At 40.4% G+C, this 11,795-nt stretch overlaps 1 protein-coding gene across 1 annotated transcript; it reads left to right on the plus strand.

Moving 5' to 3' along the window:
* The first annotated feature begins 8,364 nt into the window (after positions 1 to 8,364).
* On the plus strand, positions 8,365 to 9,330 carry LOC139863544 (uncharacterized). The gene has a single exon (XM_071852166.1). The coding sequence runs from the start codon at positions 8,365 to 8,367 to the stop codon at positions 9,328 to 9,330; it is 966 nt and encodes a 321-aa protein (XP_071708267.1).
* The last annotated feature ends 2,465 nt before the right edge of the window (positions 9,331 to 11,795 follow it).

Below are 11,795 nucleotides of genomic sequence, written 5' to 3' on the forward strand. Positions count from 1 at the left end.
TTAATGATTTAACCATGTTTAAGGCTAGTAAATGGTGTATAATCACTAGTGTTAGTGATTATGGAAGTATCGGAAATCATTGGAGGTGTTTTGGCTGACTAATTTTGAAATGGGTCAAAATTAGGGTTTAAGTGTCATTTTGGGCAAAATGGGTGTTTAACACCTATGATTGGGTTTAATTGGTGTAATAGGACCATTCTCACGTGCGTTAGTGATTATTGGTTAGTTTGGGCGCGGTTTATGCTTGGAAGTGCATTTGGGTCGAAATTGCACTAAGTGTCAATTGGGTTGGTTTGTAAATCTACCCTAATTGTGTTGTTGTATTTGTGATAATGGAATAGGTACTTTCCATTGGCAAGTTGTGGATTGTTCGGTGGCATTCATCAAGGTGACAAGGTGAGTGTTAATATCCTATGTGCATATGTATGTGTAGGATGGGTGCTGGTCGGGTGAAGTGGTTCTCGGTTATAGAGCTCACTTCACATATAGGTGGATTTGATGGACTTGTGTATAGGTCCAATTGGCACGGTTGTGCATTTTGGTTGACCACCTTTGACGAGGTGCACACTTTGTGTGTACGTTATCACATATGCCTGTGATGTGGATTATATAACCCCAATGGCGAAGGGTTGATATTGTGTTGTGGATTGGAATACCCCGATTGATGTGGGTTATGATTGGAGAAGTGAATCACGTGTGAATGCGGATTTACGATGACGCGTGTAGTTTTGGTCATCTTATTGAGAAAGTGAGTCTCGGGTAGTTCGGATTCACGATGACCCGTGTAGTTCGGTCATCTTATTGAGGTAGTGATCTCGTGTGGTTTCGGATTCACTAAGGCTCGTGTAGTTCGGCCAACCTCAATGTTGTTGTGGTACTGAAGATAGTAGTCACATGTGGATGCGAATTTACTAAGGCTCGTGTAGTTCGGCCAATCTTCATTTTGGTATTTGGTTTTCGGTATTCGGGTTAAGGGGTTAACCTTGGGCAGTTTACGCTTTGTTATATATTGTCGTATTGTTGTGATGTAGCTAACCCTCCGGGTATAGCTTATTTTGGCATTGTTCACATCGTCGTTGGTGAACTTACTCTATTGTTGTTATTTTTAGCTTGTTGCTTAGTGATCGTACGGTATGCTTAGCTTAGCTTGCCTTTATGCTTGGATGCTCCGGTATGTATTATTTGATTATTTGTGTGGCGTGTCCATTTTATGCATATATATGTATGTAGTATACTCTCACTCACTAAGCGTTAGCTTACCCTCTTGTTGTTTACATTTTTATAGATTTGTATGGAGGCGGTGGCACGGGTAAGCGTGGGAACTAGTGGACTTGCGTAGGTTGCTTTAGAAGACGTGCTTTTGTATTGATTAGGATTGGGTAGTGTATCCCCAATCACCATGCTCGGTTGTGTTGGAAATTAAAATAGTCGGGTCGTGTTGCCCGTTCGGATATTAAACTATGTATTAAATGTTTTAAAAGTTTATTGAACTTATTTGTGTTAAAGATGTTTTGGAAACATAATTGGGACCTAAATATTAATGTATTAAAGAAAAAAAAATTACGGGCCGGTTTAAATACGGGTTGGGTTGTTTCAGTGATGTACAACAAGTATTGAACTAGATGGGGTGTACGAATGGTGACACATTTATATAATTGTGAATATAGATCTTGGCGGTGTATGTAAACTATTCGTGTTGCATTCCTTACCGAGTTCATTTCTTAGAATGAAGACGAGGAACGGACATGATAACGATGATCAAGGCGAAGACTCCGAGTTCACGGCTAAGGTTGAAGCCATATTTAAACGTCAAAAAGCGGAGTTTCTTGAGGATGTTAGAAAGGTCTTCCAAGATTCGGTCGATGGGCAAGTAACCGAGTTAATCAATGAACGAATGAATGCTGCGATTGAAGAGGCACTCGAGGCTAGAAACATCCATCCTCGTGGTGAAGGGGGTGATGGTAATGGGGGACATGGAAGGCGGGACTTCCATTACAAAGTTTTTAAGGATGCTCAACCTCCTATGTTTAATGGGGTGAGGGATCCGTTAAAGAGTATATGTTGGGTTTCCGACATTGAGGGGGATTTCCGTACTAGTGAATGTCCTCCCGAGAAGAAAATGAGATAAGGTTCTAGTATGTTACGTGAAGAAGCCAAGATGTGGTGGGATGACAAGATTCAATTGTATGGTGAAGAACAATGTATGAGCTTATCATGGGAAGAGTTTAAAAAGGAGTTCTTTGATGAATACCGAACTCAATCCGACCTTAATAAAATTCGGGACGAGTTGCGTGATTTGCGACAAGGTTCGATGGACTTGGTTACTCTCAAGTCTACTTTCTTGTCAAAAACTCGTTTTTTGTCCGGAGTATGTCGGTGATGACCGAATGTTGATGCTAGATTTCTATCGTACTTTAAGCGATGAATTGAAACGTAAAATTAGTCGGGGGATGGCTAAGTCTTTTGAAGAGTTGTTTAAGTTGGCTCGGGTTTCGAACCAGAGGTGTCAAAGGCAAGTGTTTCCGATGTTAATAAGTGAAAGTTCAAAACTACGATGCATTCGAACAAGAAGAGTAAAAGTGCGACCGAAGATGTCGGTAGCGTGAAGAAGGATGGCTCCGGAAATTATCTCCCTACTTGCTACAACTGTGGGTTACGGGGCCATTTGTCTCGAGATTGTACAGAGCCATCTTCCAACCAGGTTACATGTTTTAATTGTCAGAAAAAGGGACACCGGAAGTCAGAGTGTCCAAAATTGGTTGGTGATGCCAGGAGGCGCAACTAGGTGATGATTAGTGATGATGCACGAGAACCTGACGACGATGTTTCAGGTACTTTTTGATTTCTCTATTGAAATGTACCTACGGTTTCGATTTGATGCATTTTGTTAGTGCGTAGTGTAATGAAGGGTAGGATTCCTTTCGGAATTACCCCATGATGATGTTTGGGTTGACGGTCGAAGGGCGTAAGACTTGGTGCTTCCAAGCATTCCTTAGTGTCGGGTAAAATATTTTACCAAACCATGGAAGTAGGCTTTGGTGTTACTTGTAGGTGCGTGGTCGCTTTTGTGTTGTAAGATTATGAACCATAAGGTTCGACGAGCACGTATGACGTAAGGTCATTCTAATTAGGTTATGGGTGCCCTCGGGCGGATGGAACCCTAGGTAACAAGTCTTTTGACTTTGATAAATGTTAGTATTTGAGTCTAAATGACGCGGCGTCAGGTGCCTTTTCAAACCTGCAAGCGTAATGTTCGACTCCGGTGAGGGATGGTTACATTGTACTTAGGGTACCGGAGTGAAACTCTTAAGTATATGTATGACGGTGAAGGAGTGACAAGCGTTAGAAATTGGAAAATTGCAATATAAAGCTTGGATAAATTGTAGTGAGATCTTCGTAGAAGTAATGAAAGATAGTTCGAAATCTTTCGTATGATCGAGGATGGAGCAAGTATTGTGACATATGAATCGTATTGGTTTTAAGTCCTTGCTTAGACGACGCCAATGGGTGGCGGTGAGTGCTAATTTCCATCTTGGAAACGGAATGGTGAACGAAGAAGACTATAACCGATGAGAGGTATAGACATGTATTTCGAAAAATGATATTTATCGCCGGATGATATTATCTTGACAATGTGATTATGGGACGAGATCCTAAGTGGGGGAGTGTTACTCCCGCACAAAGGGATTTTAATGTGAAATTCCGAACGGTGTTTGTGATAGATTTGGAATTAGTGTCGAGACCTTGAATGGTCGGATGGTGGTAAAGTACAATTTAGGTTGAAATTGTATTTATTGATTTAGATTTAAGTTACTACTTGAGGTAGTAACATTAATAACTCATCGAGAGTTAAGTGAACGGGTTTGACGAGCAATATGAGGCCTCGTGGACAAGAATGACGTGTCGAAATCTCTTTTAGAGAATTATTGTTTTGTACATATTAGTGATGCAAGTGACTTCTTGCTAGGACATGATGTCGATACATGTATCTAGTGAGCGGAAATTCCAAGTCGAGTGGAATTATAATAAGTATGTGTACATACTTAGCGTACGTGTAATGAGGGTTAAGTTCGATTTAACGATACCTCATTTGCAAAAACGATTGAAGGAGATATAGGTTTAAGTTCGATTTGACGATACCATATCAAGGCGTGAGTTGGCATGAGATATGGGTTTAAGTTCGATTAGACGATACCATATCGATAGATGCGTTAGTATGTGATGTGGGTTTAAGTTCGATTTGACGATACCATATCACTTGGTGCGCTTGCTTTCTTGCAAGTAATATGTCGAGCGTCATCCAATCGTGAGGATACGCCTTTTGTTGGCTCCGTTGAGTCATTTGTGACCATGTTAGTGGTACAAACTTTATTTTGGAAATGTACGTGATCGAAGTACGCTAAGAAATTAATAACTCGGTACGAGATTTGGAGTGTTAGCTTGTGTATGCCGGGTGATTGGAGCATGAGTTCGTTCCGGTTGGGGAATGAAGCGAGATTTAGTGCTCGAATTTGACAGATTTGGTAAATCGCGGATGACGATTTAGTCAAAAAAGGTAACTTAATGGGAAAACCTTCGGATTATCAGAAATTGTGCGGAAATCAAGTTCGGATGTATGTCAAAGGACCGTAGAGTATAGGTCCGGTTGGTTAAGCGACGAAGATCACGAGGATGTGATCGAGTTTAAGTGGGGAGAGTTGTAAGACCCTGTTTCTGTTTCAGGTCATTGGGACGCCGTCCCAAGCATTTGGACGCCGTCCTGTCCTTTGTTACTGGACGCCGTCCAGGAAAGCGTCCAGATGAACTGGCAGGCCAGCTGTGCAGTTTTGATATTTTAATAGGGGTATTTATGTCTTTTCACTTGGGGCCGGATGTGTAGCCATATTATCAGTTTGGGATCCAATTTTGGATCATTTTCCACATCCACAAACACTCCCATTTCATCTTAGAGAGAGAGGAAGATTCTAGAGAGAGATTTGGAGATTTGGAGAAGAAGGAGCTTGAATTGATCAAAAGCCCAAGTGTTAAGGTTGTTCATCTCGCTCTTGGCTACGTTGTGGTAGTATTGGTAAGTTCTAACTCCGAGTTTTCATAAGCTTGATTGTTGTTCATAATTAGGGTTTGAACTTGTTTGTTGTTGGAAGACCCATCTAGTTCACAAATAGGTTTATTGAAGCTAGTTATTGTTGTTGTTGGTGGGTTTTGGGTTAGAAAACTAATTGGCCAAGTTTAGGCTTTGAATTAGGTATAATCACTAGGATTAGTGATTATGTTGTAAATGGAACCCAAATGGGTGTTGTTGAGAGCTTGTTTTAGAAATGGGTCAAAATGGGCTTTGTGTAACTTGTGCTAGCAAATGTTTTGAAAGATCAAATATGGGGTTTATTGTGGTATTATAACATAATCACTAGTTGATGGTGATTATTGACAGTTTGGGCAAGTTTTGACTTAGCCAAAATAGAAGTAGGTGCAAATGGGTCAAAATTGCACTTGTGATGTTTTGAGTACAAGCTAGAGTGTTTAGCTTATTTGTTTGTAAATTTATTAGGTGATTTACATTGGTTGATTGGAAGCTCGAGCGGGATTAGCGTTTCAAGTAATCGAGGTGAGTGGAATATTTATACGTTTATGCATATAATTTGGTTGCTTGTGTGCGACGTGACGAGTGTTATTCGGTAGAATACATTTCTCTTGGGCCACATTGGGACCGAGGTGCAGGATGAGGGTTTAAGTTCGATGCGACGATACCTCATATGTATGGACTTAAAGTTCGATGATGACGACGCCATACTACTATTTTATTATTCGATGCGGGATGAGGGTTAAAGTTCGATGCGGCGATACCTCATATGTATGGACTTAAAGTTAGATGGGACGATGTCATACCACTATTACGTTGTTCGATGAGGGTTCAAGTTCGATATGACGATACTTCATATGTATGGATTTAAAGTTCGATATTGACGATGACATACCACGATTGTTTGTTTGATGAGGGTTTTAAGTTCGATAGCGACAATACCTCATGTATGGATTTAAAGTTCGATATTGACGATGACATACTACTATTGTATTACTTGATGAGGGTTTAAAGTTCGATGTGGCGATACCTCATATGTGGGCTTAAAGTTCGATGAGACGATACCACATGAAGCGTGAAGAGTGGGTTTGAAGTTCGATGAGACGATACCACTCATAGAATTGGAATTGGTACTATTTGATGTTATGAACATCCATGGCTCTTTCAAGGGGATAATTTCCCTCGTGATCTTGTTTTAACCGGTGGTTTGTACGTATTCATATTTAGCAATGTAATATTGACGTGACCTTTATGTTTTCGATGTTGGCTTGTCGTACACTTGAATACGTGATACTATGTTTTGCTAATGACGTGTGTTATTTTATGTAGGTGAATGCAAGTAATTGAATTATGTATGTATGCGTATAAGTATTACACTCACTAAGCATTTAGCTTACCCTCCCGTTGTTTACATTTTTAGGTTCGGAGGCGGACGTGACAAGGGTATGCTCGAGATTAGATGATCATCAAACATCTCATTCTCCATCTTATTATCATTGCACTCAATCCTTAATTAAGTAACTCTTTAATATAGGATTGATCAACTGGCTCCATCCGTGGAACACGTTCAAAATTACACTCGAAATTTTTTGTTTTCTACTATTAAACAATCAAAATTACTTGTTTAATTTTAATCGTGCATTGTTATGATGATTTGCAGGAAATTGCTAAGGCGTACTAGTTGATTTGATCGTCGGACATGGTAGCTAATGCAAAGCATGCAAACAGCTCTGTGAATGCTGATATGCTGGCTACTGATTCGCAAAATGCCTTGCCAGTTAATTTACAGGCAACCGTTAATGCTACTGCGAGCAATTCAGTTCAAGAACCGCTCTCTAGAACGTCTAATGTCAATACCGCTAATACTGATCTGCAACTAAAGGTTGCTGCTGATAAAATGGTCGCGCGCAGAAATTCGCAACAGAACCGCGATGAAACCACTGCTGAAGGTAAGCGATTAAGAATTTTGGCTGGGAAGACGAGTTTGAAGGCTGACAAAGTAGTTGGCACTGCTATTGGTAAGCTAAAAAATATGCCAAGTATGGTCGCGAACCTCGCATACCGCGTACTTACTTATGGCCACTGAATGATTCAGGATCACCAGTTGATCGCTTAGTTGTTGAACATCGCGATAGCAATAGTGATGATGCAGAGGACCGCGTTGTTTTAAACAATGTGTATAATTCCAAGATTGCGAAAGTGGCAAGAGAAGAAAGAGAATATTCTGATGGTTCAGATAGTGTGGAGGAATTTGTAAAAATTTCGCATGTTAAGCGCAGTCGGTCACCAACACCCTTTCCTTGCCATGGGGATGGGGGTGAAACCTCTGATGCTATGCGCAGAGAAAATGCTCAGAATTTCTTAGCGGACGCTTTTAAGAGCATTGCGCCTAAATCAATGCAACACAAGTTTGAGAAACCGAATTTTTTGCAAGATATGATAGCTGAATTTTGTGCGGAGAATACTGATACCCGCACAAAAAAGGCGACTGAGATTACTACTGATGCAGATAAGTTTGTCCAGCATATATCTGATTACCCGATTATTACACCACCCATTATGCCGGCAACATTGGGAGTTTACTTGGGCTTAACTGACCCTTTGGATTTTTTGCAACGGTTTGAGGGAGTGGTAAGCATCTATAATTGGGATGAGCCGGTTGCGTGCCGAGTATTTCCAATGGTTTTACAAGGGTCAGCAAGGGAGTGGTTCCATAGTTTGCAAGCCCGCAGTATTATCGGCTTTATCGATCTTCGCGATAAATTTTTATTGAAGTTTTAAAACCTTTTACCGCAGAAGAAGACGCATATCGAATGTCATGACATCAAGCAGGGTAACAAGGAAACTTTAAATGCATTACTTACGCGATACATCTATGAATGCCAAAAGATACCAAGTTTGAATGAAGATCAAAAAATCTCTGGGTTTTTGCATGCCATTAATCCGCAGCGACATCCAACGCTTGTGCGGCGTTTGAGAAGAGATGTTCCGCCAACTTTTGCTAAGGTGCAGCAAGAAACATATGATTACATCAGGGTGGAGAGGACAGTGCTATAACCCCTGCATGTGGATGGGGTAAGGATAAAAGTTGGCGGGACGATAATGATTCTTTCTGTGATGGAAGTAATGACAATTTTCGCGGTTTGGGATATCCAAGGTGAAACGGTGGCGGTAGTTACCTGCAAAATGACAGACATCAAGGTCAAAGTGATAATCATGGATATAATCGTCGCTATCATTATTCTTCATGAAAATGGAATAATGAGTCCTTCAACATCATTCAAATGTTAACAAAAACGCCTAAGAAAATTCTTTTGCAAGAAAGGGTAGCGAGATCTTTTCCTGATCCTCAACCTTTAGCGGAGAACAGCAGACGTGACAAATCCAAGTTTTGCATTTTCCATGATGACTATGGTCATGATACTAACCGCTGTAGAGATTTGGCAGAATTGATTGCGGAGGCATTTGAGCAAGGTAAACTGGAACATTTAATAGCTCAAGGTGCTGCAAGTACTGCAAATGCGATTATCTTGCCCGCAAAGTCTAATGCTCCGCAAGTGCCAAATGCCACTGATCGAAAAGCTCCCGCAGTGGAGAATCTAGGGGTTAAAATGGTAAGCAAGAAAGAGAATCTACGCGAAATTCAGGTTATTAATGTAGTGGAGGTTCAAGGTGAAATGACAGTGTTCCAAGTATCTGACCAATTCGCGAACTGGCAATGTCCCTCTATTACTTTTCCTCCTATAAACTTGAGCGCGGATCTTGATAAACCAGTGGTGGTTTCATGCCGCATTGCGAATACTGGCATTATAATTCTGAATGTGCATGTTGATACTGGTAGCAGTGTGGATGTAATGTATGAGCAATATTTTAACAAGTTGCCTGCACATATTAAAGCTTTGCTGAAACCTATTACGGTTTCGCTAGCTGGTTTTTCAGGAGAATCAACTTGGCCTATTGGTCAGTTGGAATTGCAAGTTGAATTAGTAGATGATCGCGATGAATTGCTAAAGCGCCAAGCCTTGTTAAACCTTTATGTAATGCGAAATCAGTCTAGGCTTAACATGATTCTTGGGCGCACTGCTTTACGCATGTTTGGCGCAATACCATCCACGTTGCATGGAACGGTGAAATTTTCTACTTGCAAGGGCGTCGGTACGCTGACTTCGGTGATAATTGAACCACTTTGTGTGATGATTACTGCACGCGAAAGTGTTGGCATTGAAGGACATGCGGTGCTTGCTAAATAGCGTAAATGTTGCAGTAGAAAAACATTAGTTAAAGATTTTATCATGTTTTATTGAGTGTGCACTGAGATATGTTGTTTTTACGAACTGTTACTACTCAAAAATTATGAATAAGAAGAAGTGAATTCGTGTTTTAGCAATTGTTTCTATATAAAGCAGAAAACACTGTGTGTGGCCACACGCAGTGATAATTCTGCAGAATGCAAACGCTTAATTTAAAACATTGAATGAAAATTCTTATGTAAATTGCAACTAAGTGTCCGCATAATTTCTAAAATGCATGGCATTATTTCGCTAAGTAATGATACAGCCTACTTATGCAGTAACAATGCGGATATTTTGTAAAATTTTAACTTTAAAGCCAAGTGATGAAACTGCCCACTTTTGTTAAATAATAAATGTTGCGAAAGGATAAAATTTTCTAAGTATTTGATCTTTCCATACTTAGATGCTTCGCAATGCTAATAAATTACCTAAGAATCGTTTTGGAGGACTTAGAAGAGTCATAATGTATAAGTTTATACAAGTATAGATTGTTTCGCGAAAGTACATACTTATTATGTGCACAATAATAAATGTTGGAAATCGCAAAGGACAAGTCTAGATTATGAATATATTGAATAAAGAGCTATATAAATAAATTGAGTTGCAACTGCGAAATGTAAATACTTTCATTAACAATGCGCTATGCGAAGCGCGCAAAAATACAAAAATGCAATATATGATTGCGGTTACAAATTTACAAATTAAACAACCATTCTAAAGCTCAAGTGCCTTAATGTCCTCGAAAGTAACATTTTCCCGCCGGCTAATCTCCTCTAGAGCCGGAATGGTGACCTTTTCAACCTCCTTCTTCGCCCTGGTCAGCACTTCCTGTGCCTCTCCAGTTGGACATATTTCTTTGGCGATGTCCGCAGGAAGTGGCTGCGAAAGGTCGCCAAGTTGGCAGAGTAGGTCATAAAACTCGCATCGAGTTGCGAGCTTAGCTGCTTGAGCATAGGCCTTGAATTTTTCGGTCACGGGCGCCGAATCCATCACTTTATCGCCAAGCTTGGGTAGATAATTGACAAGCTGTGAAAACTGATTTTCTGCATATTCCGCTCTATTTTTAAGCGCGGAATTTTCATCTGCAGTTTTCTTCAGTTGAGCCTCAAGCTTTTGAATTTTTCTGCGTTGAGAGGCAACAGTTTTGCACTTTTTATCATAGTGGTCTGAAATTTTGTTGAACCGTTCGACATTGTCTACGGTTAAATAGATGGCATTAAAGCAGTTGTTTATCTGCTGTCTCTCAGCCTCAGCGAATGAAAGTGCGCGATATTGTCGTTTCATGCTTCTCGGCACAAACTTGCAGAGTTTGCAGTAGAGTCTGTTAGCATGCTCCTCCTCTGCAGCGTCTTTGGCATCTTCTTCGTGGATTGATGCTTCGGCACCAGACGGAAGGTTTAATTCTTCATTGCCTGGGCTTTCAAAAATGCCTTCGGGGATGTCCCAGCAATATTGTACAACTGCTCCGGCTCCTCCGCAGAATTTGAAAGCACAACTAAAAGCGAATAAGAAAATAAAAAAATTAATGAATGCGGTAATAATATCAGCACAATATAAGCAGTTAGGCGTAATGAAAATTACTTACTTGCTTCTTGCTCGGCTAAAGTGAGAATGCATTTTTTGTGGAGAGTGACAGCCTCCTCCGTTGTAGCTTAACGTCCGCTGTTCTCATCAGCTGGTCAAGTTCAACTTCTGCAAAATGATGTCGCAAATTTTTTTACAAATATAGTATAAGATAAAATACATTTTTGCGCAAAAGAAAAATATAAGCGGTATACCATTGTTTGCTTCATCAATCAATAGCGCGTTGTGGTCGCCCCATAGCCAGTATATGGAGACTCCGCCGATATAAAGCGGCACGTTGGTGTATGCTCGCATAATCAAGCCAGCATTCTTGATTGACTTGAGGATCTCCTATTCGAAGTCATCCGGGGTAATTTTATCATTCGCGTGGGCGTCCATCTCGGTACACCAAGTTTTCATGATGTTGCTATCGCTATGGGCAGTGTTGTTAATAAAGAAGAAAGAACTGCGCCAGTTCCCAATCGAATCTTTGGGTGTAGTCATCACGCCAAGGCGGCCGCGGAATGAATACCACCCCGCCATCGTGTGGGGTAAGACTGTCGAAAAAGCGAAAAACATTGAGCATCGGTTGCTTATTGAGAGCGTTGCAATACATCTCAAATAGCACAATTTTTGAAAGGACCCGTCCTAATCTATCCGGACGAAGTCCATATCGATTATAAACGATTCACAACAGTTGATTACATCGCGAGGTACTTGACCTCTATATGATACATTTTACAAACATTGCATTGGTTTTTGAAAAGACAATCTTTCATTACATCGAAAGTTGACGACATGCATATCATTTTGTAATATATCTAACTATGAATGACTTAATAATAATCTTGATGAACTCA

Source organism: Rutidosis leptorrhynchoides, chromosome 8, assembly GCF_046630445.1.
Source record: "Rutidosis leptorrhynchoides isolate AG116_Rl617_1_P2 chromosome 8, CSIRO_AGI_Rlap_v1, whole genome shotgun sequence".
Classification (NCBI taxonomy): domain Eukaryota; kingdom Viridiplantae; phylum Streptophyta; class Magnoliopsida; order Asterales; family Asteraceae; genus Rutidosis; species Rutidosis leptorrhynchoides.

Excerpts from the sequence above, each read along its gene's own strand:
- LOC139863544 (XM_071852166.1), top strand. The coding sequence starts at position 8,365 with ATGTTAACAAAAACGCCTAAGAAAATTCTTTTGCAAGAAAGGGTAGCG.